Below are 26469 nucleotides of genomic sequence, written 5' to 3' on the forward strand. Positions count from 1 at the left end.
TGCTGTAGGAGACTCCCCACTCTGCAAAAGCTAGAGCCAAGCCTTGGCTTGCTTAGTACTCTTGTTCTAGCATGCAGACTGGGCCTTGTGTGCACAAGGGTTAGACTGGTAGGAAGGAAGGAGGGAGGGAAAGATGGAAAGAGTAGGCCGAGAGAAGGAAGGAGGAAGGAGGGAGAGAGAGGCAGAAAAGAGAGAAAGTAAGGAAAGGAAGTAATTGAGGGAGAGAAGGAAGGAAGCAATAAAGAAAACTAGTTTGAAAAGATATTTGTGTGGATGAATGGATGGAAAAAAGGTTGTATGCATGAGTGCATGAACAGATATAAAGAAACAATTGAAAGGAGGAGGGAGCAAATAATGAAGAAAGAAAGAAGACAAAAGAAAACAAAGAAATATACACTTCTGTATATATTTGGATTGAAGGAGAGATGGAGCAGATAGAAGACACAATAATAAATTGAAATCAGAAATAAAGAGTTGTATAGAGGAAATGTACAATATTCCAACTTCTGGCCAATATACTGTTAGTGAAAATTTGCTACTTTTAGCTGTTTCCCTTGTATTCTGCTCGCACAGAGATCTCACTCACATATATTTAGTAAGTATTTTTGGTCACTAATGTATATATTGGAAATAAATGAAGAAGATGTGGTTCTGCCCTAAGGAAATTACTCAAGCCAGTTACTTCACTGCTCATCAGTAGCAGAGGCCATGAACATTCTTAGTTCTAAAAGATGCTCACAAAACAGAGGAGTTCATCAGCCCATCAAATCTCACTTCTTTTTATTGTTACAAGGAAGAAGGCTTTTTCCTTTTTTTTTTTATAATAAATTTATTTTTTATTGGTGTTCAATTTACCAATATACAGAATAACACCCAGTGCTCATCCCGTCAAGTGCACCCCTCAGTGCCCGTCAGCCATTCATTCCCACCCCCTGCCCTCCTCCCCTTCCACCACCCCTAGTTCGTTTCCCAGAGTTAGGAGTCTTTATGTTCTGGCTCCCTTTCTGATATTTCCCACACATTTCTTCTCCCTTCCCTTATATTCCCTTCCATTACTATTTATATTCCCCAAATGAATGAGAACATGCAATGTTTGTCAGAAGGCTTTTTCCTTACTGTCTCAGTTTTCTATGGAACTTTTGCCATTTTTGTTTGTTTAGTGTGAATGTGATCTAGGACATTTACATTAGAATGTGATGAAAATGCCAAAAAAAAAAAAAAAAAAAGAATGACTTTTATTTTTCCTTGTTAACAAGGATTGATCGTAAGATGTCAACTGCTCATATAACTTACAAACTGGACGAGGCACAGGCTATAATGAGTGAGCTCCACACTATTAAGAAAGCCATCTGTAGTGGTGAAAAGGAGAGGCGGGACTTGATGCAGGTAAGGGACCGAGGTGCTCATTCACATGATTGTAAACATATGACTTAACAGGTTTATCATGTATTATGAATACATAATATATATATATTAAGATTTTAAGTAGGTAACACATTAACATTGTTTAGTAGCCAAAATAATTGTGATGCTAAGTTTTACAATCACCTTATACCCTAATCCCTCCTATCTACTTTTATTAATTTCTTGGGTATTTTTCTAGTGATTATAAAGACACATCCAAATAAGCTAGTTAACTTATTTCCCACAGAAGCTATTTACATACATACTGTTTGTTTTGTATTATCTTACTGTTGTGATAACAATATTCTATACTTTTTCCATTTGTTTATACAAAGAGCTTCTTCACTCTTTTGTTATAGCTACATAGTATTCCATTGATGTGGATGTTCTGAAATTATATATCTGAGATCTTTTAGTTTTATTTTGATTTATTTGTTTGGTTATTTTTTTTGTTCTTTCAACTCATGCAACTTAGTTTTCTAAAAAAATGAACTTTTGCAAATAAATGCATGATGGTCTTTTTCTGATATGGGAATGCATTCAGTTGTTTCTTTTGTAGTTCTTTTTTCAACTTTACATCATTCATTGAACACACTAACTGTATGCTTATTGTCTCATTGATATCTATCTAGATTCTAATTCTACATAATGTAAAACATGTAAGCAAAGATCAAACTCATAAGCAACATGAGACAGTTACACATATAACTGTAATATATAGTAGCACTTCCTAAAGTAAATGCTATAGATGAACTGTGTAGAATTCCTGGGTGGTGGTAAAAATGCAGATCTCCTGGCCTTACCCCTGACTTGCTGAATAAAATGTATTTTTTTTAATAAAATGTATTTTTAAATCATCTCTCCAAGTTATGATATGTAAATGAATAATCATATTTACTCTGAATTATAGTAACAAGAAGGCTGTGGGATTAAACAAGGTGTTCTGTATGTATTACCTACCTAATCCTAAGTAAAATTCCAGAGGGAACCATGTGGTATTTCGCAGAAGAGAGAGGGAGACTTTGGTCCAAGTGAATGAGGGAGACTCTGGGCCCTGGCCTCTCTGAAGCCACAATATATAGGCTTGGCAAGGTACCAAATTGCTTTGTTGGAGAAAGGATATAGAGTTTTTACAAGAAATTTAATGCTCAGCATCTTCTCTGAGGTGTCCATGGTCTCTCAAACTGTAGAAGCTTTGGTGAGAGGGAAGAGCATATTTCTCTTCCATCAAAATCAGTACATTTAAGGTTGATTGATATCAAATAAGTTATTTTTATTTTTTTCTTATAATAACTTACCAAAATTAATCCCTTCTACTAAATCATAGTCTAAAATAAGACATACAAGTTAACATTACACCTATAAATTCTTGTTCCTGAGTTTTTTTGAAGAGGAATATATTCGGAAGTATAAAATCTGTAATTGGAAATCGGGTATCTATGTAGTTTCACACTAAGATATTCCATTTACCCGAACACACACTTTCTCTGACTTTTCACACATGCATTCATATGAGTTTACCTTTAGATCATATAGAATTAAGATGTAAAATATCAGGTTATAAAAATGTAACAGGAGTGACATCAGCAAACTGGCAGACTCAGAATCTCTAAGTACTTGTTTTCCCATAGAAACGAAGGAACAAAGAACAATGAGAAAGCTATCTTAGACAACTTTATAGGCACTCTGAAAAACAAAGGCTTATAGAAAATAAGCAACTGTCACGATTAAGAAAAAGTCATGTTTAAAACAGTAGGAAATTTCATTTTTACTTGGCTTGGCCAAGTACCTTGGTTTTGACCAAGGGCTAGTCTGATTCCCCTCATCCTTGAACCAGAGTGGTCACAGGAGACCTTATTTACAAATTATTATGTATTTCTGTTCTAACCTGTTTTGGGGTTACCTAAAAAAAGTGACAAGAGATGTTCATTTTGCTTAATTTGTAGAACCCATGTGGGGAAAAACATGAGTCATTGTGCTAAGAAACTACAGGGCACACTGTAAACATAGAGATGCTTGGGACAATAGATTATCAGCAGAGACACACAAGAGACCATTTAAAGTCTTGATGAGAAATTAGGGTGAGACCCTGGGACATTAGGGCAATTTATTATTTTTAAATAATTATTATTTTTAATAAATTTATTTTTTATTGGTGTTCAATTTGCCAACATGTAGAATAACACCCAGTGCTCATCCCATCAAGTGCCCACCTCAGTGCCCATCACCCAGTCACCCCCACCCCCTGCCCACTTCCCCTTCCACCACCCCTAGTTCATTTCCCAGAGTTAGGAGTCCTTCATGTCTCCCTTTCTGATATTTCATTAGGGCAATTTAAAGCAGCCATATATAAAGAGGAATTAAAAAGCCTTTTCAGAGGCAAAAGACACACTCAGTTCTCAGTAACCTTAATCTTTTACTTCAGCATCAGGGCAAGTATAGCTAAATTGTGAGAGTGCTTAAGAATAGAGCTGATTTGTAAAAGCTAGAGAGATGGTCTCTGTTTTTTTCATCTCCTTGCACTCAGGAAAGTCATGAATCAAGCATTGCCTAAACATAAATTAAAGGAACAGACATTTTATTGATTATAGTGATAATAAGGAAAAATGCTTCTTAAAATAATTTGCAGAAATCTCAAATAAATGGACTACGGTATCCTTAAAAAAAATAAAGGCCTTTGGGAAGAAGAGTAACTTGTTTTCTAGAGCTACCACATTACAATAGTTAAATATTCCATTTTCAACAGGAAAACATGGTACATTACAAAGATCAAGGTAAATTGACATAAACCATCCATGAGGAATTACAGATAACAAACATACTATACAAGTATTTTAAAACAAATGTGTAAAGTACAATAAAGAAACCTGAGGAAATACGTGAAGAAATATTAAAGTAAATCTAGAAAACTATATATGAACAAGTTGAAAATTTTGATAGAGATACAGAAATGATAAAACAGTAACTGTGATAAACAAAAAATATAAGAATATTACACAGTAGGAATGAACTGTCTACAAAGAAAATTGAGTTCTATTTATGATAGGATCAAAGAGTTTAGGATGTTTAGTATGATAAGTAAGTTAAATCGTGTAGCTATAAAATCTGTACACTGAAAACTATAATACATTGCTGGAGAGAAATAAATGACATTAATAATTAAGGTTATCCAGTACTCACGAATCTAAAGAGCTAATATTGTGAGGACTATATTGAGAAGCTTGGGTGGCTCAGCGGTTGAGCATCTGCCTTTGGCTTCGGGCGTGATTGTGGAGTCCCAGGATTGAGTCCCATGTCGGGCTCCCTGCATGGAGCCTGCTTCTCCTGCCTGTGTCTCTGCCTTTCTCTGTGTCTCTCTCATGAATAAATTAAATCTTAAAAAAAAGAGGACTATACTATTCATAGAATATATAGGTTCAATTCAATCTTTATCAAAACCCCAATGGGACCTTTCCTCCAGAAATAGAAAAAGCTGTCTTTAAACTCATGTGGAATTTGAAAGGATCCCCAAAAAGCAAAAACATTTTGAAAAAGAATGAGAAAGATGGAAGAACTTACACTTCCTGATATCAAAACTTATTACAAAGCTATTATCAAACTGTGTGTTACTGGCATAAGTTTAAATATATAGACCAGTGGAATAGATAGTCTATATATAAAGCCTCACATACATGGTTAATTAATTTTCAATAAGAAAGCCAAGACCACTTAGTGGAGAAAAGATGGCCTATTTGACAAATGATGTTGGATGTCCACATGTCAAAAATAGAGTTGGACCCTCACTTTATGCCATAAAAGTTAACTAAAAATGGAGCAAAAATCTAAATGTAGGAGCTAAGATTATAAAATTCATTGAAGAAAACTTGGAGAAAAATATTCAGGGCTTTGGATTTTATGTTGTCTTCCTAGGTATGACAGAGTACAAGCAACAAATGTAAACAATAGATAATTTGGAGAAAATAAATTGCTCTTTATTAAAAAATACACAGTGAAAAGGCCACCCACAGAATGGAAGAAAATATTCCATAAGAAAATACCTTTATTTTTATGGAAGTAGCCTATGATACATATGAAGAACTCTGAAACCTAACAACGGAGAGGCAAACTGCAATTAAAAGGTGGTTAAAACTGGGGATGCTTGGGTGGCTCAGTGGTTGAGCGTCTGCCTCAGCTCAGGGCGTGGTCCCAGGGTCCCAGGATTGAGTCCCACAATGGGCTCCTTGCAGGGAGCCTTCTTCTCCTTCTGCCTGTGTCTCTGCCTCTCTCTGTGTCTCCCATGAATAAATACTAAATAAATAAAATCTTAAAAAAAGGGAGGGTAAACCTTAAGTAAACATTTCTCCAGAGAAGATACACAAATGACCCATAATAATATGGGATAATGCTCCCCAATGTTAATCATTAAGGAAATGCAGATCCAAATATAATGAAATAGTATTTCACACACAATGGCTATGATTTAAAAAATGGAAAATAAGTATTTATGAAAATATAGAAGAATGGAAATCTTTAAAAAAATTTTTTTTATTGGAGTTCAGTTTGCCAACATACAGCGTAACACCTAGGGCCCATCCCGTCAAGTGCCTCCCTCAGTGCCCATCACTCAGTCACCCCATCCCGCTCCCCACCTCCCTTTCCTCTACCCGTTGTTCTTTCCCAGAGTTAGGAGTCTGTCACCTTCACTGAAGGTGACACTGTTCTGTCACCTTCACTGATACTTCTCACTCATTTTCTCTCCTTTCCCCTTTATTCCCTTTCACTATTTTTTATATTCCCCAAATGAATGAGACCATATAATGTTTTTCCTTCTCTGATGACTTACTTCACTCAGCATAATACCCTCCAGTTTCATCCATGTTGAAGCAAATGGTGGGTATTTGTCGTTTTTAATGGCTGAGTAATGAAGAATGGAAATCTTAAACGTTGTTAAATGTAAAATGGTATAGCCATTTTGGAAAGCAGTTTGATAGTACTACAAAAAATTAAGCATGTTTTTTCCATATAATGTAGCCATTCACCTGGTTATTTTCACTGAAGAATCGAAAACAAGTATTCCAACAAATTCTTATGCATTAATACCCATAGAAGTTTTATTTATTTCCAATAATGAAAGAAGCAGTTTGTATGCACCAAATGTTGAGTGTATAAACAAAATGTGGTCTGTGCATACACTATAGTATTAGCCATAAGAAGGAGTGTAGTGTTGTGTATGTCTCAAAAACATTATGCTAAATGAAAGTCAGAACAAAGTTTGTGTGTACATTTATATTAAATATTCAGAATAAGTAAATCCATAGAAATGCAGACTGGTTGTTGCTTAGTGATGGGGACTGGTGAATGAGACTATCTACTCAGAATTACAAATTTTAAGGACACCTGGATGGCTCAGCATTTGAGCATCTGTCTTCGGCTCAGGGCGTGATCCCCAAGGTTCTAGGATCAAGTCCTGCATTGGACTCTCTGCATGGAGCCTGCTTCTCCCTCTGCCTCTCTCTGTGTCTCTCATGAATAAATAAAATCTTAAAAAAAAAAATTATGGAAATGCCTGGGTGGCTCAGTGGTTGAGCGTCTTTGCTCAGGGTATGATCCTGGAGTCCTGGGATCAAGTGCCACATAGGGCTCCTTGCATGGAGCCTGCTTCTCCCTCTGCCTATCTCTCATGAATAAATAAATAAAATCTTAAAAAAAAGAATTATGAATTTTATTTTGGGATGATGAAAATGTCTTGTAAATGGATAGAAGTGGTGATTTTACACTATAGCAATTGTACTAATATACCAAATAATTCAGTTTAAAACAGGCAAATTTTAGTATATGAATTTTAACTCAACTTTTAAAAGTACCTAAGTATAGTCTGGGAGTTGTCTTCAAGTCTTTCTAGTTTCTCCAGGGAGGATGTTACTGTTACCTGTTTTTTTCATTTTGAAATTTACCTATTTTCTCTAAGAAACATTAAAGGTTTTAAAAACTGGTAGGAGTGCTACCACAATTATTTGCTATACCACCATTATTATAACAATCACTGAATAAGTTAACTAAGTTACTAAGAATTTTACTAAATGTTCAGATAGTGGAAAATATTTCTTTTAAATCTAATGAGAATGGAGGAGCATGGGGTGGGTCACCTCTCTAACAATAAAGCATAGGGTGAGTCACCCCTCTAACAATAAATGAAATAGCTGTTGTAAAAAAAGAGAAACATTAAAAATCTGTTCAGATAGTTTGTGTCACTATATTACAGAGCCTGGTGAAGCTTACAGATGGTTTCAAGAGTGACTGCTTTATAAGTGACCCTCTTCAAGATTTTCCTCACAATGCTGGCTCACTTGTAGAATCTTGTTTGCCTCAAGAATTCTGTGATGCTGGATCTCAGACTGACATCATTGGAGAGGTATGCTTGGTAAGGGATAAGACATGAGTATGCTTAGAGAGAAAGGCTTATTTTCTGATTGTCATAAGTAACTTTGTTTCATTTTTCATTTCAGAAATATTGTATTTCTTATGCAGTTAAGTTCAAAGACAAAAGTGAAAGTTCAGTGATACGGATGCAATTGAACTGCTAAGCATCTTTATCCTTGTGATCTGGATTTAAAAAAAATAGAAACCTTCTCAGAGTTGAGTTTAAAAATCTTTTCAGTGGCAATGACTTTTTAAAGAATATATCAGCAAGCTTTTTATACTTTGCAAGGGTACAGTGTTAGACAAACCAGCATGGCTGTTTTCCTATAAAAGCTAAAAAATAGGTGGCAGATTGAATTTTGCATCTTGGCAGTAACTGATTAAACTTTGACTTAGAACAGATTTTTAATGGCTTTGTAGCTGTATCACTCTAGGTTTGTACTTTCTTACTGTGTATTAAAAGAACATCAGGATATAGAACTGAATTGAAATTAATTTTGTTTGAGAGTTGGAAACATCCCCTTTTAATAATTTGTGAATCACTGAGTTAGTGAATAATTTCATCATCACCATTTATAACAGCATTGTAAATATTTAAAAATACTACTTTTATAGTGTTACCAAATGAAATTTGTTACTTATTACCAACTGTAAAGGCAGTTGTACTGTTTTTTTTAAAGGGGTTATTAAATAAAGATGAAGTATCAGTAGTAAAGGAAAAATATTTTAAAAAAGAAAAAATATTGAAGGAAAAGTTAGGGTTTAAAAAATTAGCTAACATTTTGAAATTTAACAAATAATACCTCCTAGGAAATATAATATAATATGGTAAATAATGATTGTGTCTTTCATACAGTGGTACAAGCTAATTTCATTTTTGCCAATATTATTCTTAAAGATACGCTTTTTTTGGAATAATATGTATCCTAGGTTTAAAGAATATGGTCATCTCTCAGGGAACCTGAGTGGCTCAGTTGGTTAAGCGTCTGACTCTTGGTTTTGGCTCAGGTCATGATATGTCTCCCTGTCCTTGTGCCCCTCTTGCTCTCTTTCTCTCAAAAAGGAAAATAAAAATAAAGATTATGATCATTCTTTGTAGCACCTAGAGAAGAATCTGTAACTTATACATGTCCAGTATTTTTTCAAAAGTTTCTGCACTGTGTGAGAGGTATGACTGATTGAGTTCCCTTAATAAACATCTACATTCTAGTTCTAACTTTGTGACAAGGTATTTCTAATAGCTTGGGGAGAACTGGGTAGTGATTTTGTATGGTAGAATGTCTTAAAAATATGTGGAGTGGAGCTGATTATGAAGTTGTAAAATCTCTAGGAGTAAATTATCCTTATTCCTGAGCCTCTGCAGTACATGAGGACTAAGAGCTTCCCAGCTATGATCTCATTTTTAGTTGTTCCCATCTCTATTAAGTACTGTAATGAGGACACTAACATGCCATATTATTTAAGGTCTTGCAGCTATGAGAGGTCTTGGTTTAGAATAGAAATTTAAGGCCCTAAACAGTCTACACCATCATATTCCTGTACAGAAACATATGAACAAACTATGCCTTATTTAATTAGTAACTTCTTCATGTGTAAATTTAGTCTAAAACATAGCATGTTAAAACAGTAAACATTTACTTAAGAGTTTGTTTGGTCCAGGAGTCTGGCAGTGATCTTTTGCTTTCAAGTTTGAAAATTGAAATTCTGGTTCCAGCTAGGGGTTCAATGTTATCTGAAGACTCAACTAAGAAGAAGCTGTGCTTTCAAGGTCACATGCATGTTAGCAGGATTTAGCTCATCATAGGCTGTTGAACTGAGGGCGTCTGTTCTTGGTCTCATGGGTCTCTTTCACATGACAGCTTGTTCCATCAAAATGTGCAAAATGAAAGGTAAATGCAGAAACTCACCTAACTTGACAGAACTCACAACCCATTGTAATGTAATCACAGAAATGATTTGCCATCACTTTGCTCCATTCTGTGGATTGAATCAATTCACTAGGTCCAACACACTCTCAAGGAGATGGAATTACACTTGATCTAAATAATCAAGAGTAAAATGAATTAATCTTAATTCCCAATACATTTTGGTACTTTCTTCTTTTTACCTTTTGTTCTTTTGTATACCATGTGTTATTGGAGGAGTCTCATACTGCATACACCTAAAACTAGTTGTCTTTTTCACATCTGTTACATGTTTTATAATTTCCATTGAAAATGTGGACAATTTGCAATAGTGCATAAAATAGGGTTCTATTTTTAGTATGTTATTTCCTTTCTTTTCAAACTCATTTATTGTTTTATGGAATACCAAAATAGATTATTTTCTTTCCACTAGGGGAAAAATCCAATTCTTAAGTAAAGCAGAGCTTCATTTCAAAACCCTATTGCTCAGTTACAGCAGATATAAGTGTTTTTTTCTTCTATACCTTACAAAATTTGACATTAAAAGAGAAAAACATTTTTAGTCGTGAAAAATCTAACTCAATTGTTATTTTGAAAAAAAATTTTTTTAATCTGTGTTTTCCTTCTTCCTTCTATTCCTGAAAGTTTGCCACTGATGAAAAAACAAATCTTGTAGACCAAATCAGACTTAACTGGCAATATGAGGAAGCCAGAAAGAGGTAAGAATGTTATTTTAAAAATCTTGCCTTCTGTTTACTTACTTTTTTCCTATGGAGAGAAATTTAGTATAGCTTTGTATGGTTACTACCTAAAGTTTTATCAGAATTCAGTGTATCATGTCATATAAAATCATGGATTGTCATTTACATTTAGGTACTTAATACACATGACAGATGTCAAATGCATTTAAAATGTGAAAGTCAAAATAATGCTAACAATTGTAAAGATTACATTCTATGAAAATAGAATTCTCAGGTTTCCATATGTACATTTAATTCTTTCTGACGAAATGAAACAAAATCTCTTCCTATCCATTTTGATCTAGTATTTAAAATGTCTTCTAAAACTATGTGTGTGGCTTTTTCTATTAAATATTGAGCAACATATATAAAAAAAAATCTAGGATTAGCAGGATTTAGTTGTTCCCATCAATTTAAATTGATCTGAGAGACTGATACTTTGGGAGGGATTCTTGGAGGAAGAGAAAAGATAGGGATGGAAAGGAAGTTCTGAACCAGCCAGAAGGACAGGAGAAATTTGCTTGGAAGCTTTTTTAAGAAATTAATTAACATTTTTCTTGAAATTTGATTTGCCAACATATACTGTAACACCCAGTGCTTATCCCATCTAGTGCCTTCCTCAGTGCCTGTCACACAGTTACCTCAAACCCCAGCCAGCCTCCCCTTCCACAACCCTTTGTTTGTTTCCCAGAGTTAGGAATCTCTCATGTTTTGTCACCCTCTCTAATTTTTCCCACTCATTTTCCCTCCTTTCCCTTCTAATCCCTTCCACTATTTTTTATATTCTCCTTATGAGTGAAACCATATGATAATTGTCCTCCTCCAATTGACTTATTTCACTCAGCATAATACCCTCCAGTTCCATCAAAATTGAAGCAAATGGTGGGTATTTGTCCTTTCTGATGGCTAACATTCCATTAGATATATAGACCACATCTTCTTTACCATTCAACTGTCAAAGGACATTAAGGTTCCTTCCAGAGTTTGGCTTTTGTGGACATTGCTGCTATAAAAACATTGGAGTACAGGTGTTTTGGTCTTTCACTGCATCTGTATCTTTGGGGCAAACCCCCAGTAGTGCAATTGCTGGGTCGTAGGGTAGCTCTATTTTTAACTCTTTGAGGAACCTCCACACACTTTTCCAGAGCAGATGTACCAAATCACATTCCCACCAACAGTGCAAGAGGGTTCCCCTTTCTCCACATACTTGCCAACATTTGTTGTTTCCTGTCTTGTTAATTTCCATCATTCTCACTGGTGTGAGGTGGTATCTCATTGTGGTTTTGATTTGTATTTCCCTTATGGCAAGTGATGTGGAGCATTTTCTCATGTGCTTGTTGGCCAAGTGTATGTCTTCTTTGGTGAAATGTCTGTGTGTATCTTTTGCCCATTTCATGATTGGATTGTTTGTTTCTTGGGTGTTGAATTTAATAAGTTCTTTATAGATCTTGGATATGGCCATTATCTGATATGATATGTACAAATATTTCTCCCATTCTGTAGTTGCCTTTTACTTGTGTTGACTGTTTCTTTTGCTGTGCAAAAGCTTCTTATCTTGATGAAGTCCCAATAGTTCATTTTTTGTTTTGTTTCTCTTGCCTTCATGGATGTATCTTTTTTTTTATAAATTTATTTTTTATTGGTGTTCAATTTGTCAACATATAGAATAACACCCAGTGCTCATCCCATCAAGTGCCCCCCTCAGTGCCCATCACCCAGTCACTCCCCCCTTCACCTCCCCTTCCACCACCCCTAGCTCGTTTCCCAGAGTTAGGAGTCTCTCATGTTCTGTCTCCCTTTCTGATATTTCCCACTCATTTTTTCTCCTTTCCCCTTTATTCCCTTTCACTATTTTTTATATTCCCCAAATGAATAAGACCATATAATGTTTGTCCTTCTCTGATTGACTTATTTCACTCAGCATAATACCCTCCAGTTCCATCCATGTTGAAGCAAATGGTGAGTATTTGTTGTTTCTAATGGCTGAGTAATATTCTTCATGGATGTATCTTGCAAGAAGTTACTGTGGCCAAGTTCAAAAAGGGTGTTACCTGTGTTCTCCTCTAGGATTTTGATGGAGTCTTGTCTCACATTTAGATCATTCATCCATTATGAGTTTATCTTTCTGTGTGGTGTAAGGGAATGGTCCAGTTTCATTCTTCTGCCCGTGGCTGTCCAATTTTCCCAGCACCATTTATTGAAGGGACTTTTTTCCAGGGTATATTCTTTCTTGCTTTGTCGAATATTAGTTGACCATAGAGTTGAGGGCCTATTTCTGGGTTCTCTATTCTATTCCTTTGATTTATGTGCCAGTACCACATTGTCTTGATGATCACAGCTTCGTAGTACAACTTGAAATCCGGCATTGTGATGCCCCCGGCTCTGGTTTTCTTTTTCAGTATTCCCCCAGCTATTCAGGATCTTCCCTGATTCCACACAAATCTTAAGATTATTTGTTCCAATTCTCTGAAGAAAGTCCATGATATTTTGATAGGGATTGCATTGGATGTTTAATTGCCCTGGGTAGCATAGACTTCTTCCCAATATTAAATCTTCCAGTCAATGAGCATGGAATATTTTTTCATCTCTTTGTGTCTTCTTTAATTTCTTTCAGAAGTGTTCTGTAGTTTTCAGGGTATAAATCCTTTACCTCTTTGGTTAGGTTTATTCCTAGGTATCTTATGCTCTGGTAAATGCAATGCAATTGTAGATGGGATTGACTCCTTAATTTCTCTTTCCTCAGTCTCATAGGGTATAGAAATTCCACTGATTTCTGGGCATTGATTTTGTATCCTGCCACATTGCCGAATTACTTTATGCGTTCTAGCAATCTTGGGATGGCGTCTTTTGGGTTTTCTTTCTACAGTATCATGTCATCTGAGAAGAGGGAGAGTTTGACTTCTTTGCCAATTTAAATGCTTTTTATTTCTTTCTATTGCCTAATTGCTGAAGCTAGGACTTCTAGTACTATGTTGAACATCAGTGGTGAGAGTTGATATCCCTGTCGTATTCCTGATCTTAGGGGAAAGACTTTCAGGTTTTCCCCATTGAGAATGATATTTGCTGTGGGACTTTCATAGATGGCTTTTAAGATGCTGAGGAATGTTCCCTCTATCCCTACACTGAAGAGTTTTGATCAGGAATGGATGCTGTATTTCATTAAACTCTTTCTATGAATCTTTTGAGATGATCATATAGTTCTTGTTTTTTCTCTTGTTGATATGCTTTATCACGTTGATTGTTTTATGAGTGTTGAACCAACCTTGCATCTTAGGGATAAATCCCACTTGGTCATGGTGAATAATCTTCTTAATGTACTGTTGGATCCTATTGGCTAGTATCTTGTTGAGAATTTTTGCATCTGTGTTCATGAGAGATATTGGTCTATAATTCTCCTTTTTGGTGGTGTCTTTGGTTTTGGATTCAAGGTATGCTGGCCTTATGAAATGAGTTTGGAAGTATTCCATCCTTTTTTATCCTTCAAAAAAGATTTAGTAGAGTAGGTATTATTATTTTTTTTAAATGTTTGATAGAATTCCCCTGGAAAGCCATCTGGCCCCTGGACTTTTGTGTCTTGGGAGATTTTGGATGACTGCTTCAATGTCCTTGCTCGTTATTGTCCTGTTTCGGTTTTCTACTTTTTCCTGTTTCAGTTTTGGTAATTTGTGCTTTCCCAGAAATGCATCCATTTCTTCTAGATTGACTAATTTGTTGTCATATAGTTGCTCATGATACGTTTTTAAAATCATTTGTATTTCCTTGGTATTGATGATCTCTCCTTTTTCCTTCATTATTTTATTAATTTGACTTTTTTTTTTCTTTTTAATATGACTGGCAAGTTGTTTATCTTTTTAATTCTTTCAAAAAACCAACTTCTGGTTTTGTTGATCTGTTCTATGGTTCTTCTGGTCTCCATTTCATTTAGTTCTGCTTGAATCTTTATTATCTCCCTTTGTCTGCTTGGTTTAGGCTTTATTTGTTCCAGTTGCTTTAGGTGGGAGGTTAGCTTGTGTTTAAGTTTTCCCAATTTTTTGCCGGATGCTTGTATTGTGATTTATTTCTTTCTTAGGACTGCTTTTGCTGTATCCCAAAGATTTTGAATGGTTATACAACCATTTTCAATAGTTTCCATGATTATTTTTAATTCTTCTCTAGTTTCCTGGTTGACCCATTCATCTTTTAGTAGGATACCTTTAACCTCTGCTTGTTTGAGTATCTTCCAAATTGCTTCTTGTGATTGAGTTCTAATTTCAAAGCATTATGTCCTGAAAATATGCAGGGGACAATCCCAATCTTTTGGTATCTGTTGAGACCTGATTTGTGACCCAGTATGTGGTCTATCCTGGAGAAAGTTCCATGTGCACTTGAGAAGAATGTGTATTCAGTTGTGTTCAGATGCAAAGTTCTGTATATATCTGTGAAATCCATCTGGTCCAGTGTATCATTCAAGGCTTTGGTGATGTTCTGCTAGAATATCTGTCATTTGCTTAGAGTGCCATGTTGAAGTTTCCTACTATCTAAGTATCTCTTTCCTTTTTTTCTTTTTTTAAAGATTTTATTTATGTATTCATGAGACACACACACACACAGAGAGAGAGAGAGAGAGAGAGAGGCAGAGACACAGGCAGAGGGTGAAGCAGGCTCCATGCAGGGAGCCCGAAATGGGACTGGATCCTGGGTTTCCAGGGTCAAGCCCTGGGCTGAAGGCAGGTGCTAAACTGCTGAGCCACCCTAGTATCCCCACTTTACTTTGTTGTTAAGTGATTGGTATACTTGGCAGCTCCTACATTAGGTGTATAAATATTCATGATTTTTAGGTCTTATTTGATAGACGCTTTAAGTATGACATCGCATCCCTCTTCATCTCTTACTATATAGTCTTTGGGATAAACTTTAATTTATCTGCTATGATAATTGCTACCCCAGCTTTCTTTTGAGGACTTTTGTTTTCTGTTTTTTTTGTTTTTTGTTTTTTGTTTTTTGTTTTGTTGTTGTTGTTTTGTTTTTGTTTGTTTTTTTGAGGACCTTTTGAATGGTAAGTAGTCCTCCACCTTTTCATTTTCAGGCTGTAGGTGTCCTTAGGTCTAAAATGAGCCTCTAGTAGACAGAAAAACGATGGGTCTTGCTCTTTTATCCAATGCGATACACAGCATCTTTTGATGGGATCCTTTCACTCATTCATGTTCAGAATAACAATGAAAGATATGAATTTAGTGTCAATGTAACACCTATTCAGTCCAGTTTTTATAGATTATTTCTTTGGGCTTCCTCTTTCTCTTTATGAGTCCCTCTTAATATTTCTCGCAAAGCTGGTTTGGTGGTCACGTATTCTTTCGGTTTCTGCCTATCTTGGGAGCCCTTTATTACTCCTTCTATTCTGCACGGCTGCCTTGCTGGATAAAGTATGGCCATATGTTCTTTTTAATACCCGAATATATCCTGCCAGCCCTTTCTGGCCTGCCAGCTTTTTGTGTTAATCTGATATTTCTTCCCGTATAAGTTAAGACTCTCTTGTCTGTCACTGCTTTAAGGCTTTTCTCTTTATCCTTGGAATTTGCAAGGTTCACTACTAAATACCAAGGTGTTGGGGATCCTTGGGTGGCTCAGTGGTTTAGCATCTGCCTTCGGCCCAGGGCGTGATCCTAGAGTCCCAGGATTGAGTCCCAGATCAATCTCCCTGCATGGAGCCTGCTTTTTCCTCTGCCTGTGTCTTTGCCTCTCTCTCTCTCTCTCTGTGTGTGTGTCTCATGAATAAATAAATGAAATCGTTAAAAAAAATACCAAGGTGTTGAAATGTTTTTATTAGTTTTGGTGGTGACCTCTCTATCTTGTGGATCTGAATGCTTGTTTCACTCCCCAAATTAGGGAAGTTCTCAGTATATTCACATATACTTTGTGGCCCTGTCCCCCTCTTGGTGTCTTCTGGAACCCCAATTATATGTAGATTTTCCTTCTCAGGCTATCAGTTATTTCCCTTAACCTTTCCTCATGGTCTCTTAATTGTTTTTCTCTTTTTTCTCAGCTTCCTTTCTTACCATCAACTTGTCCTATATTTCACTCACTCTTTCTTCCTCCTCATTAACCCTAGTTGTTAGGACATCCACTTTGGATTGAATCTCATTTAAGTTATTAATTTCAGCCTGATGAGATCTTAATTCTGCCTTTTTAAAGTCTCTAGAGTTCTTTATGCTTTTTTCCAGAGCTACCAGTAGCTTTATAATTGTGCTTCTGAATTGGCTTTCTGACATCTAATTGAGATCCATATTCTGTAACTGTGTGGCAGAGAATACTGTGTCTGATTCTTTCTTTTGTGGTGAATTCTCCCTCCTAGTCATTTTTTTCAGTGCAGAGTAGCTGTACAAGCAGGCTGAGTCCAGAATATCACCTACGACCTAAGCAAATTTCACCCTAGGTGATTCTGACAAGGTCAGAGACCAGAAAATGAAAAAGAAGATCAGAACAAAATAAAAGGACCACTTCTCTTTAGCTTTTGTCTTTTTTTCTTTTTAAGATTTATTTATTTATGATAGACAGACAGAGAGAGAGAGAGACAGAGACAGACAGACACAGGAGGAGGGAGAAGCAGGCTCCATGCCGGGAGCCTGATGTGGGACTCAATCTCGGGACTCCAGGATCATGCCCTGGGCCAAAGGCAGGCGCTAAACCACTGGGCCACCCAGGGATCCCCTAGCTTTTGTCTTTTAAGTGAAAACAAGTTTTAAAACAAAGTTGTATATAATAAAAGGTCAAAAACCCCAAAGAAGAAGAAAAATGAAAAAAAAAAAGTTAAAAAAAAATTAAAAAGGGGGGATTTTGGGGGATGGTTATGGTGAAGAAGTGGTAGTGGAAAGAGAATGTAGTCTACCTGAGGGGTCCTAGAGGGTGATCCTCTTGGTTCTGAGTGTTAAGTTTCTGTATGTTAGAAGATGCTCATTCCGAATGGTATGTAAATCAATGATACTTGTAGAAAGCCTCAACATTGACCACCAAAACACAAATGAGATGAAAGAGGGGGGCAGAATGGGAGGAAGAGAGAATATAATCTCACAGAATGAACCAGCACAGTATACCACTATAGGTTGTGGGTGCATGCTGGTCATGTTTTAGAAGGTATTAACATCCATTATCGTAGAACAAATGAGGCAGAGAAATAAAATCCATGACTCGTATATCTCCCAAAATTAAGTTGAGTATCTTGAAGGGAATCCAGAAGTAAAAAAAAATATATTTCCAGGACCTGTAATTGTAATCATACGAAAGTCAAAAAGGAAGAAATTTAAAAATGAAGAGGTGGTAAATAGTTAAAGTGGAAAAAAAGAATATTGGACATTTTTAGTCTGATATAAAAACAAGTCGTAATGGAAAAAGGGAAAAAAAAAAAGGTCCTCTAGTTCTATATACTATAAATCCGTATAGTCCTCTAGTTCTATATCCTATAAATCCCTCGACTTCCCCTGGAGCTTTCCAGTGCTGCTTGGTCAAGAACTTGTTCTTCTATCCCTGTTCTTCCAGCTGGTCTTCTGCGGGAGGGGTCTGCTGTGTTGAATCTCAGGTGTGTGCACCAGGAAGAGCTGCCCCGCCCTCTGCAGGGTGCAGGCTCAGTGGGAACAGTTTACCCCGTGAGGCCTCTGTTCCTGGCAGTGCTGCCTCTCCCAGGCACAGGGGGAAACAAAGAGGGAAAACAACAATGGCGGGGGCTAGGTCTCCAGCTCTGGAGTTAGCTGCCTGCTAGTAACTAGTGCAGTGCCCAGTCTGCAATAGCCTAGATGCTCCCCGGAGTGGTGGGGGAGGCCGGGGTGGGGTGGACACTGATCTGCACAGCTTGCAGGGCGCCCGCGGCAGGAGAGTTCTTGCTGTCCTGTGCCTTCCCTGCTTCCACCTGTCCCAGGGGTAGTGCAGGATCCTGGGTTATGTCCTGCATCCTGGGATCCGAGGCTCTGTGCTTCTGGTACCATGCTCCTGGGGACCGCCTCTACTGAAGGGAAAGGGGCACAGCCACCTGTGTGTGGATCCGGACTACCTAACCGACTGACTTCTCCGAGTTCCCTGAGGCCTGTGGTGCTCCAGCCCTTTACCAAGATCGGTTGGAGGTTTGTGTTGAGCTTTCTTCCTGGGATCCTTCCTCTAATACTGAGTCCAGGAATCTTGAAGTTTTACTGCCCCTCCTGGGATTTTGCCTGATTTCCATGCTAAGCACTTTTCTGCCCAGGAAAAAAGTCCAACGTGGATTTTTAAAGTTCCCGCATCTCCAGGGCTGGGCTTTCCTGTCCTGGATGCTTTTGCCTCTCCTCTTTAGCCCAGCTACCCATGGCGCCCCTCCCCCACTTGATTCTTTTGTATTTATTTTTTTAAATAAATGCCTTCCTATCTTGCTAGAAGTGAAAACCCTTCTCTCTGTAGCGTTCCAGCTGTTCTCTCTTTAAATCTCAGATTGAATTTCTAGGTTTTCAGGAGGATTTGAAAGTTATCTAGGTAAGTTGGTGGGGCCAGGTGAGTTGGGGACGCTAGTCCTCCACCATCTTGCCCTTGATTTTGCTTAGAATCTCTGGTTCTTAATATCATCACACTACTTTTGCTTTCCTACTCCTTTTTTGAGAATTCACGTATTTTACATTTTGGTAAACATCTTTTAAAACATGTTTTAAAACATGTCCTTCTTATAACATGTCCTTAAAATTGTGAAGCATATCCTTAAAAAGTTTTCTTTGATCATAGATATTACTTTGGAGGGAAAACTGTAGAATATGAGGATAAAGGGATAATGTTTGCTCAATGAGTACAATTTGTTTTGTCTGGAAATATGCTTTTGTTGACTTCTTATAAAATCTAAAAATAGCACAATCTGCTGATCACATGACTCTCTACTTAGGGCACTGAAATCACATGTTTTCTAAGTTGGTTATTTTTATTTTTATTTTTTTTTACAATTCTTCTTTCTCTATTGTGGTGTACAAGTGTTAGACTTCTAATTTACATAAGACACTGCAATACTCATTTAACCAGAATGGTTACAGTGGTCACATTCTTGGTCATAGACTTCTTCTCTTTAGCTTATGGGTGTTTGTTGGTGGAGTGTTGTCTCTTGTGATTATTCCTTTGGATATTCTTTCATGTTAATGCTGATGATGCATAGAGTGCGCTGGCATTTGATATGCTCTACTAATCTTAGAAAATAGGTCATTACAACACTTACCAAATAACTGTACAATTTTTTTTTTCACTGTATAATTTGCAAGCATTATAACTGATTTCTTATTTTCTAGGGATGTTAGTAAGGGAGTAACCTTTTACATGTTTTGATAAGTACTTAGGAAACATCTCCCAAAGTAGCTACATTTGTTACAACTGATGTATCTACATGGGCACATCATTAACACTTAGATACCGTAGTTTCTCTCCTTTAGGATTTACTTTTGGTGTTGTACATTCTGTAGATTTTGATGAATATAATATAAACAGATGTTTCCAATGTTATACAGAGAAGTTTCATTATCTTCAAAATCATCTGTGTTCTGCCATGTTCATCAACAATGTATGGCAACCATTGAGCTCTTTACTGTCTCTATAGTTTTCTGTTTTCAGAATGTCATAGAGTTGGTTATAGAAGTATATACTGTTTCTAGATTGGCTCTTTTTATTTAATGATATGCATATTAAGTTTCTTCATGTATTTTCATGGCTTAATAGCTCATTTCTTTTTAGTTCTGAATAATATTCCTTTGTCTGGATGGAGAAATTTCTTTACCTACTTGCCTACTAAAGGACATCTGGGATGCTTCCAGGTTTTACCAGTTATGCATAAAACTGTAATAAACATCAGTGTACAGAATGTGTGACCATGAATTTTCTGCTACTTTGTGTTAAAACCAATAAGTGCAGTTGCTGGATCACAGGTTAACAATATGTTCCCTTTTGTGACAGCCCCATCAACAATGAATGAGAATTTGTTATGTTCCGCATCATCACCACCATTTGTCATTTTTATGGATTTAGGCCCTTCTGGTTGGTGTGTCGTTGTATCTCATTGTTTTCATTTGCATTTCCCTGATGCTACAGAGTATGAAACGTCTATTCGTGTGCTTATTTTCCACCTGCACATCTTGTTCGGTGAGATGTCTATTAAGGCTTGTGCCTTGTTTGAGTTGTTGCTTTATTGTTAAATCTTAAGTGTTCTTGGTATGCTTAGAATAGCTATCCTTTATCAGATGTGTTATAGACATTTTCTCTCTGTCTGAGGCTTGTCTTCTCCTTCTGCTGACACTGTCTTTCACAAAGCAGAAGTTTTTAGTATTAATGAAGTTGAGCTCATCCATGATTTCTTTCCTACATTGTGCCTTTGGTCTTGTACCTATAAATAACTCACCAAGCGCAAGGTCATCTAGGTTTTTCTCCTATATTATCTTCTAAGAGTTTTACAGTTTGCATTTGATGTTTAGATCTGTGATTCATTTTGAGTTGATTTTTTTGAGAGGTGTGAAGTTTGTTTCTACATTTTTTTTTTTTTTTTTTTGCACATAGATGCCCAGTAGTTCCAGCACTATTTATTGAAAAAACTGTTGTCTTTCGTCTTTGCCAGTGTTCAGTTAACTCTATTTGTAAGGGTGTATTCCTTGGCTGTTTTGCTCTACAGATCTGTCTTCTTTCAGCAATAAAACATTACCTTAATTACTGTGTTTTTTTGTTTTTAAGATTTATTTATTTATTTATTCATGATAGACAGAGAGAGAGAGAGAGAGAGGCAGAGTCACAGGAGGAGGGAGAAAGAAGCAGGCTCCATGCAGGGAGCCCGGCGTGGGACTCCATCCAGGGACTCCAGGATTGCTCCCTGGGCCAAAGGCAGGCGCTAAACCACTGAGCCACCCAGGGATCCCCAATTACTGTGGTTTGATACTAAGTCTTGAAGTCTGGGAGTGTCAATCCTCTGGCTTTGTTGCTCCCCTCAATTTTGTGTTGGTCATTCTTGGTCTTTTGCTTCTCCATATAAACTTGCAATCAGTTTGTTGATACACACAAAATAAGTTTCTGGGATTTTGATTGGAATAACACTGAATATATATAAATCAAGTTGTAAAGAACTGACATCTTGACAATTCATGAACATGAAATAATTCTATTTGCTAAGTTGTATGGTTCTGTTCAGCAGAGTTTTTTTTTTTTTTTTTTTTGGTTAGAACTTGTATATATTATTACATTGATACCCAATTATTTCATATTTCTAGTGCTAATATAAATGGTAGATTTCTTTTTTAATTTCAAATTCTATTTGTTTGTTGTTGATATAGCAAAAGGCAGTTAAATTAATCTTATGTCTTACAGCCTTGTTATAATTTCATATTAGTTCCAAGAGGGTGTTTTGGGTTTCTTTTCCTTCCTTCCTTCCTTCCTTCCTTCCTTCCTTCCTTCCTTCCTTCCTTCCTTCCTTCCTTCCTTCCTTCCTTCCTTCTTTTCTTCTTTCCTTCCTCCCTCCCTCCCTCCCTCCCCCCCTCCCTCCCTCTCTCTTTCTTTCTTTTTTCTTTTTGTCATTGCTTTTAGGTTTCATACATAGGTGATAATGTGATTTGTAAACAACTGCTTTTATGTGTTCCTTTGCAATTTGAACATGTTTATTTCTTGTGTTTTTGAATGAACTATGACTTCCACTATGATGACAAAAAAGGTGGTGAGAGCATCTTTGATGATAGCATTGTTGGGGGGATCCCTGGGTGGCTCAGTGGTTTAGCACCTGCCTTTGGCCCAGGGCGCGATCCTGGAGTCCCGGGATCGAGTCCTGTATCGGGCTCCCGGCATGGAGCCTGCTTCTCCCTCCTCCTGTGTCTCTGCCTCTCTCTCCCTCTCTCTCTCTCTCTCTCTCTCTATGTCTATCATAAATAATAAATAATAAATAAATAAATATTTTAAAAAAAGAAAAAAAAAAGAAAGCATTGTTGGTTTGAATTTGATCTTAGAAAGGTTCTCGTCATTAAGAATTAAATTAGGGATCCCTGGGTGGCTCAGCGGTTTGGCGCCTGCCTTTGGCCCAGGGCGCGATCCTGGAGACCCGGGATCGAATCCCACGTCGGGCTCCCGGTGCGTGGAGCCTGCTTCTCCCTCTGCCAGTGTCTCTGCCTCTCTCTCTCTCTGTGTGTGACTATCTTAAATAAATAAAAATTAAAAAAAAAGAATTAAATTAGTTATAGTTTTTTTGTACATGTTCCTTATTAAATAGAGGAAATTTGTCTGTATTCATATAGTTTAATGACATTTTTAATGTAAATGAGTACTCAATTTTGTTACCTACTTTTTTGTATATATGGATATAGGTATATGTTATTTCTTTGCAGTGTGGATATATGGATTCCAATAATTGATGTTTTTCAGATATTAAGCCAGTCTTCTATACCTTGTATATAAAATCGGTTTATTGTTATTTTATAGTTATTTCTGTAGTATATTGAATTCAGTTTCCTAATATATATTTTTTAAGATTTTATTTATTTACTCATGAGAGACACACAGAGAGAGGCAGAGATAGAGGGAAAGGCAGGCTTCTCACAATGAAGTACAATATGGGACTTGATTATAGGACCCTGGGATCACTACCTGAGCCAAAGGCAGATGCTCAACCTGTGAGCCGTTCAGGTGTCCCTTTTGTCTGTATTGTGAAGATGATTTTTTTTAAGTGTGTGAGTATTTATGTCTATCTATTGCAGAGTCTTAACCATCCAGCAGCAACTCACTCAGCTTGATAACGAGTCCTGGCCAGGTCTGGCTGAAGCTGACAGGGACCGGCTGCAGCTCATCAAGGAGAAGGAAGCCTTGCTCCAAGAGCTACAGCTTATCGTTCAGCAGAGAAGGCCAGTAGAAGATGTGGCCCAGTTGGAGAAGAAGAGGAAGCACCTGGAGAAGGAGATTCAGCGGGCCCAGGTCTCATCTGCGCAGAGTGCCACAGAAAGGTAGGCTGGCTTCTATAAGATCAGGAACAGTTTTAATTGAAGAACCAACCATAAAAGCAAAATCAGAGAAGTTGCCCAGGGCTTCTGAGGTTCTTAGTTCTTAGTTCCTGTTCAGAAGCAGGATAGAGTAAGGAAAGATAGGAGTCTATACCCCTTCCCAGTATAGAAGGATCCTATACCATGATGTTCTTAGCCTGGTGGAGGCAGTCCTGTTTCTGTATACATTAATTTGATGCATGCTTGAATATAGGAAATATGGGGCCGTTAGGTAGGAATTATTCCTTGCTGAAGGATATTAGAGAGAGCTGTAGAGTAGGCAGACAAAAATAACCAAGGTAGAAATCTTAGGTCTGAGATGTGCCAGTTGTTTGGCTAACCTCATTTGCATGACTGCACATCATTGTCATCATCAGTTGCAAAGTTAGAGTCAGGAATATAAACTCTTGTCCTGGATGCCTGGGTGGCTCAGCAGTTTAGGGCCCCCTTTGGCTCAGGGCATGATCCTGGAGACCTGGGATTGAGTCCCATGTCAGGCTCCCTGCATGGAGCCTGCTTCTGTCTCTCTGCCTATGTCTCTGCCTCTCTGTCTCTGTCTCTCTGTGTGTGTCTTTCACGACCTGTGTCTCTGCCTCTCTGTCTCTGTTTCTCTGTCTCTGTCTCTGTCTCTGTCTCTGTGTGTGTCTTTCACAAATAAGTAAATAAAATATTAAAAAAACAACAAACCTTCTCTTATACTCTGTCACTATGTAGAGAGTGGGCTCCACATGAAGAAATAATACCCTCAGTTATCTTTCAAGATCTGCTTTCATTCTTTCAACACTATATGAACTTCAGTTCAGTTCCTTGATGTATACACTAAATAAGTTTCTGGGATTTTGATTGGAATAACACTGAATATATATATATATATAGGTTTTATACATAGGTGATCATGTGATTTGTAAGCAATAATTGCTTTATGTCTTCCTTTGCAATTTGTTCGGTAATATGCCTTACATTTCAGGCAGTTTTTATATCTCTCAATAGTTGGACTGACTTATTGTGACGGCGTCCATCTATGTTTAGTAATGAATTTACATTTTTAGCTTCTGCCACTTTTAAATTAACTAGCATGCATTTTTCTTAAGATTTTATTTATTTATTTGAGACAGAGACACAAGCCATGAGCAAGGGGATGGAAAATGCACAGGGAGAGGGAGAAGTGGACTCTCCCTGGGGCAGGGAACCCAATGCACAGCTTCATCCCAGAACCCTTCCATTATAAGCTGAGCAGAAGGCAGACACTTACCTGACTGAGCCACCCACGCACTCCTAACTAGCATATATTTAAACTTCTCTTATTCTGAAATGCACCTGCTTATTAGTACACTAATAAGTGTCACATATAAATACAATAGATAATATCTTCAAAAATTTTTCGCTAACACTACAGCAATTTGAAAAGCTAAACACAATAAAAATTGTACTGCACGTAAGAATGTGAATGTGCACATAAGAATGTGAATGTACACATCTATACAAACAAATATATAAACGTGTATATATAAATGAAGACAGATACAGTGAATACATAGATTTCATAATACAGGTTGAAAATGCCACCTTGGACTCAAGAGTAGATCTCATTCAATTAGAACTCAATTTATAATCTGTTACTTTGTGACTTCACATAATAAAATAAGTTGGAAACATTTTTATATACAAGTATTAAGAAAAATTTAAATCAGGATTAAGTAAATTTTCTATAACAACATTTTGATGCTGGTTACTGTTTACTGTATGGCTGAAATTACATAATTTTCTGAATTTTTCTGAATTAATTGTGTCATTCTAATTGTAAAACTATACTAAGAGACTTGGGGGAACCTGGGTGGCACAGTGGTTAAGTGACTGACTACAGGCTCAGGCCTGAGATCACGATCTGAGCTGAAACCCACATAAGCTGAAATCAATAAGACTCCACATTCAGCAGGGAGTCAGGTCATCTGATTCCCTTTTCTTTTGATCCTCTATGTTCCCCTGCCCAAATAGATAAATCTTTTTAAAAATTAGTTTAGAAGAAAAGGACTAGTATGGACTTTATTTTTTCCCTCTTCACTCTGCATTAAAGACAGCATGTTTGAGAATACCATTCTTGAAAAGTTTTGGGTAGGAACTTAAGAGCAGCATGAAATTTAGAAAATGTCTGATTATTAAAGGAAGCGCCTTTTTCTTGCCGCACATATAAATAACAGAATTTTACTGTAGGAAATAATAACAGTGACTGGTAGCATGCATGTCTTTGGGTTAAAGCAGACTTGACCAGATTTGACATGCATAGCAAGTTAGTTTTAGTTTTGAGTATCAGTTTCTTCATCTGTAAAATGGGGAGTAAGGTCAATAGAAGAAAAATAAAGTACAGTGTGATATACATTACTATAAACACTCAATGGTTATGTGCTTCTCAAAAATTTTTGTGATTTTTTTTTTAGTTGAGATATATTGACATGTGACATTACATTAGTTTTAAGTATACAGCATGATTCCCTATTTGTATATATTGTAAAATGATCACCAGGAAGAAGTCTAGTTAACTTAGTGACCACAGATAGTTACAAAAGTATTTTTTCTTCTGATAAGAATTTTTAAGATCTACTGTGTTAGCAAGTTTCAAATATGCAGTTAAATGCTAACTATAGTAGCCATATCATATATTAATTACATAACCATTATTTAATTATTTTATTACTGGAGCTTTGTATGCTTTAACCCCTACTTCGATTTTGCCCATTTCACTGTCAAACACAATAGTCTGTTTTTTGTATCTGTGAACTTGTTTTTTTTTTTTGTTTGCTTGTTTGTTTTTAGATTCCATGTATTACATAATACAGTCTTTGTCTTTCTCTAATTTATTTCACTTAGCCGAATTCTGTCAAAGTCCATGCATCTTCTTGTGAAAGGACTTAGTGGTATTCTTAGATTCATTATCTTTTATGTACTGTTGAAGGTATTTACATTGTGGTTACCACAAGGTTTATATATAATGACTTATATTTATAACAATTTATACTAAGTTGATAATAATATAAGACTGAATATATTCTAAAGCTC

General features: G+C 36.7%; 1 protein-coding gene across 12 annotated transcripts in view; it reads left to right on the forward strand.

Moving 5' to 3' along the window:
- Nucleotides 1-26469, forward strand: part of LOC140629100 (protein WWC3-like) — a 253207-nt gene that overhangs the window by 165882 nt on the left and 60856 nt on the right. For all 12 annotated transcript variants that reach the window (XR_012026979.1, XM_072818541.1, XM_072818543.1 and 9 more), the window contains 4 exons: nucleotides 1257-1386; nucleotides 7646-7795; nucleotides 10353-10426; nucleotides 23137-23379. Coding sequence is in view for 11 of the 12 variants with exons in the window: in XM_072818541.1 (XP_072674642.1) it covers nucleotides 1257-1386; nucleotides 7646-7795; nucleotides 10353-10426; nucleotides 23137-23379 (597 nt within the window). In the remaining variant the exon portion in view is untranslated. The remainder of the gene's footprint in view (nucleotides 1-1256; nucleotides 1387-7645; nucleotides 7796-10352; nucleotides 10427-23136; nucleotides 23380-26469) is intronic.

The sequence above is a fragment of the Canis lupus genome, chromosome Y, assembly GCF_048164855.1.
Source record: "Canis lupus baileyi chromosome Y, mCanLup2.hap1, whole genome shotgun sequence".
Classification (NCBI taxonomy): Eukaryota; Metazoa; Chordata; class Mammalia; order Carnivora; family Canidae; genus Canis; species Canis lupus.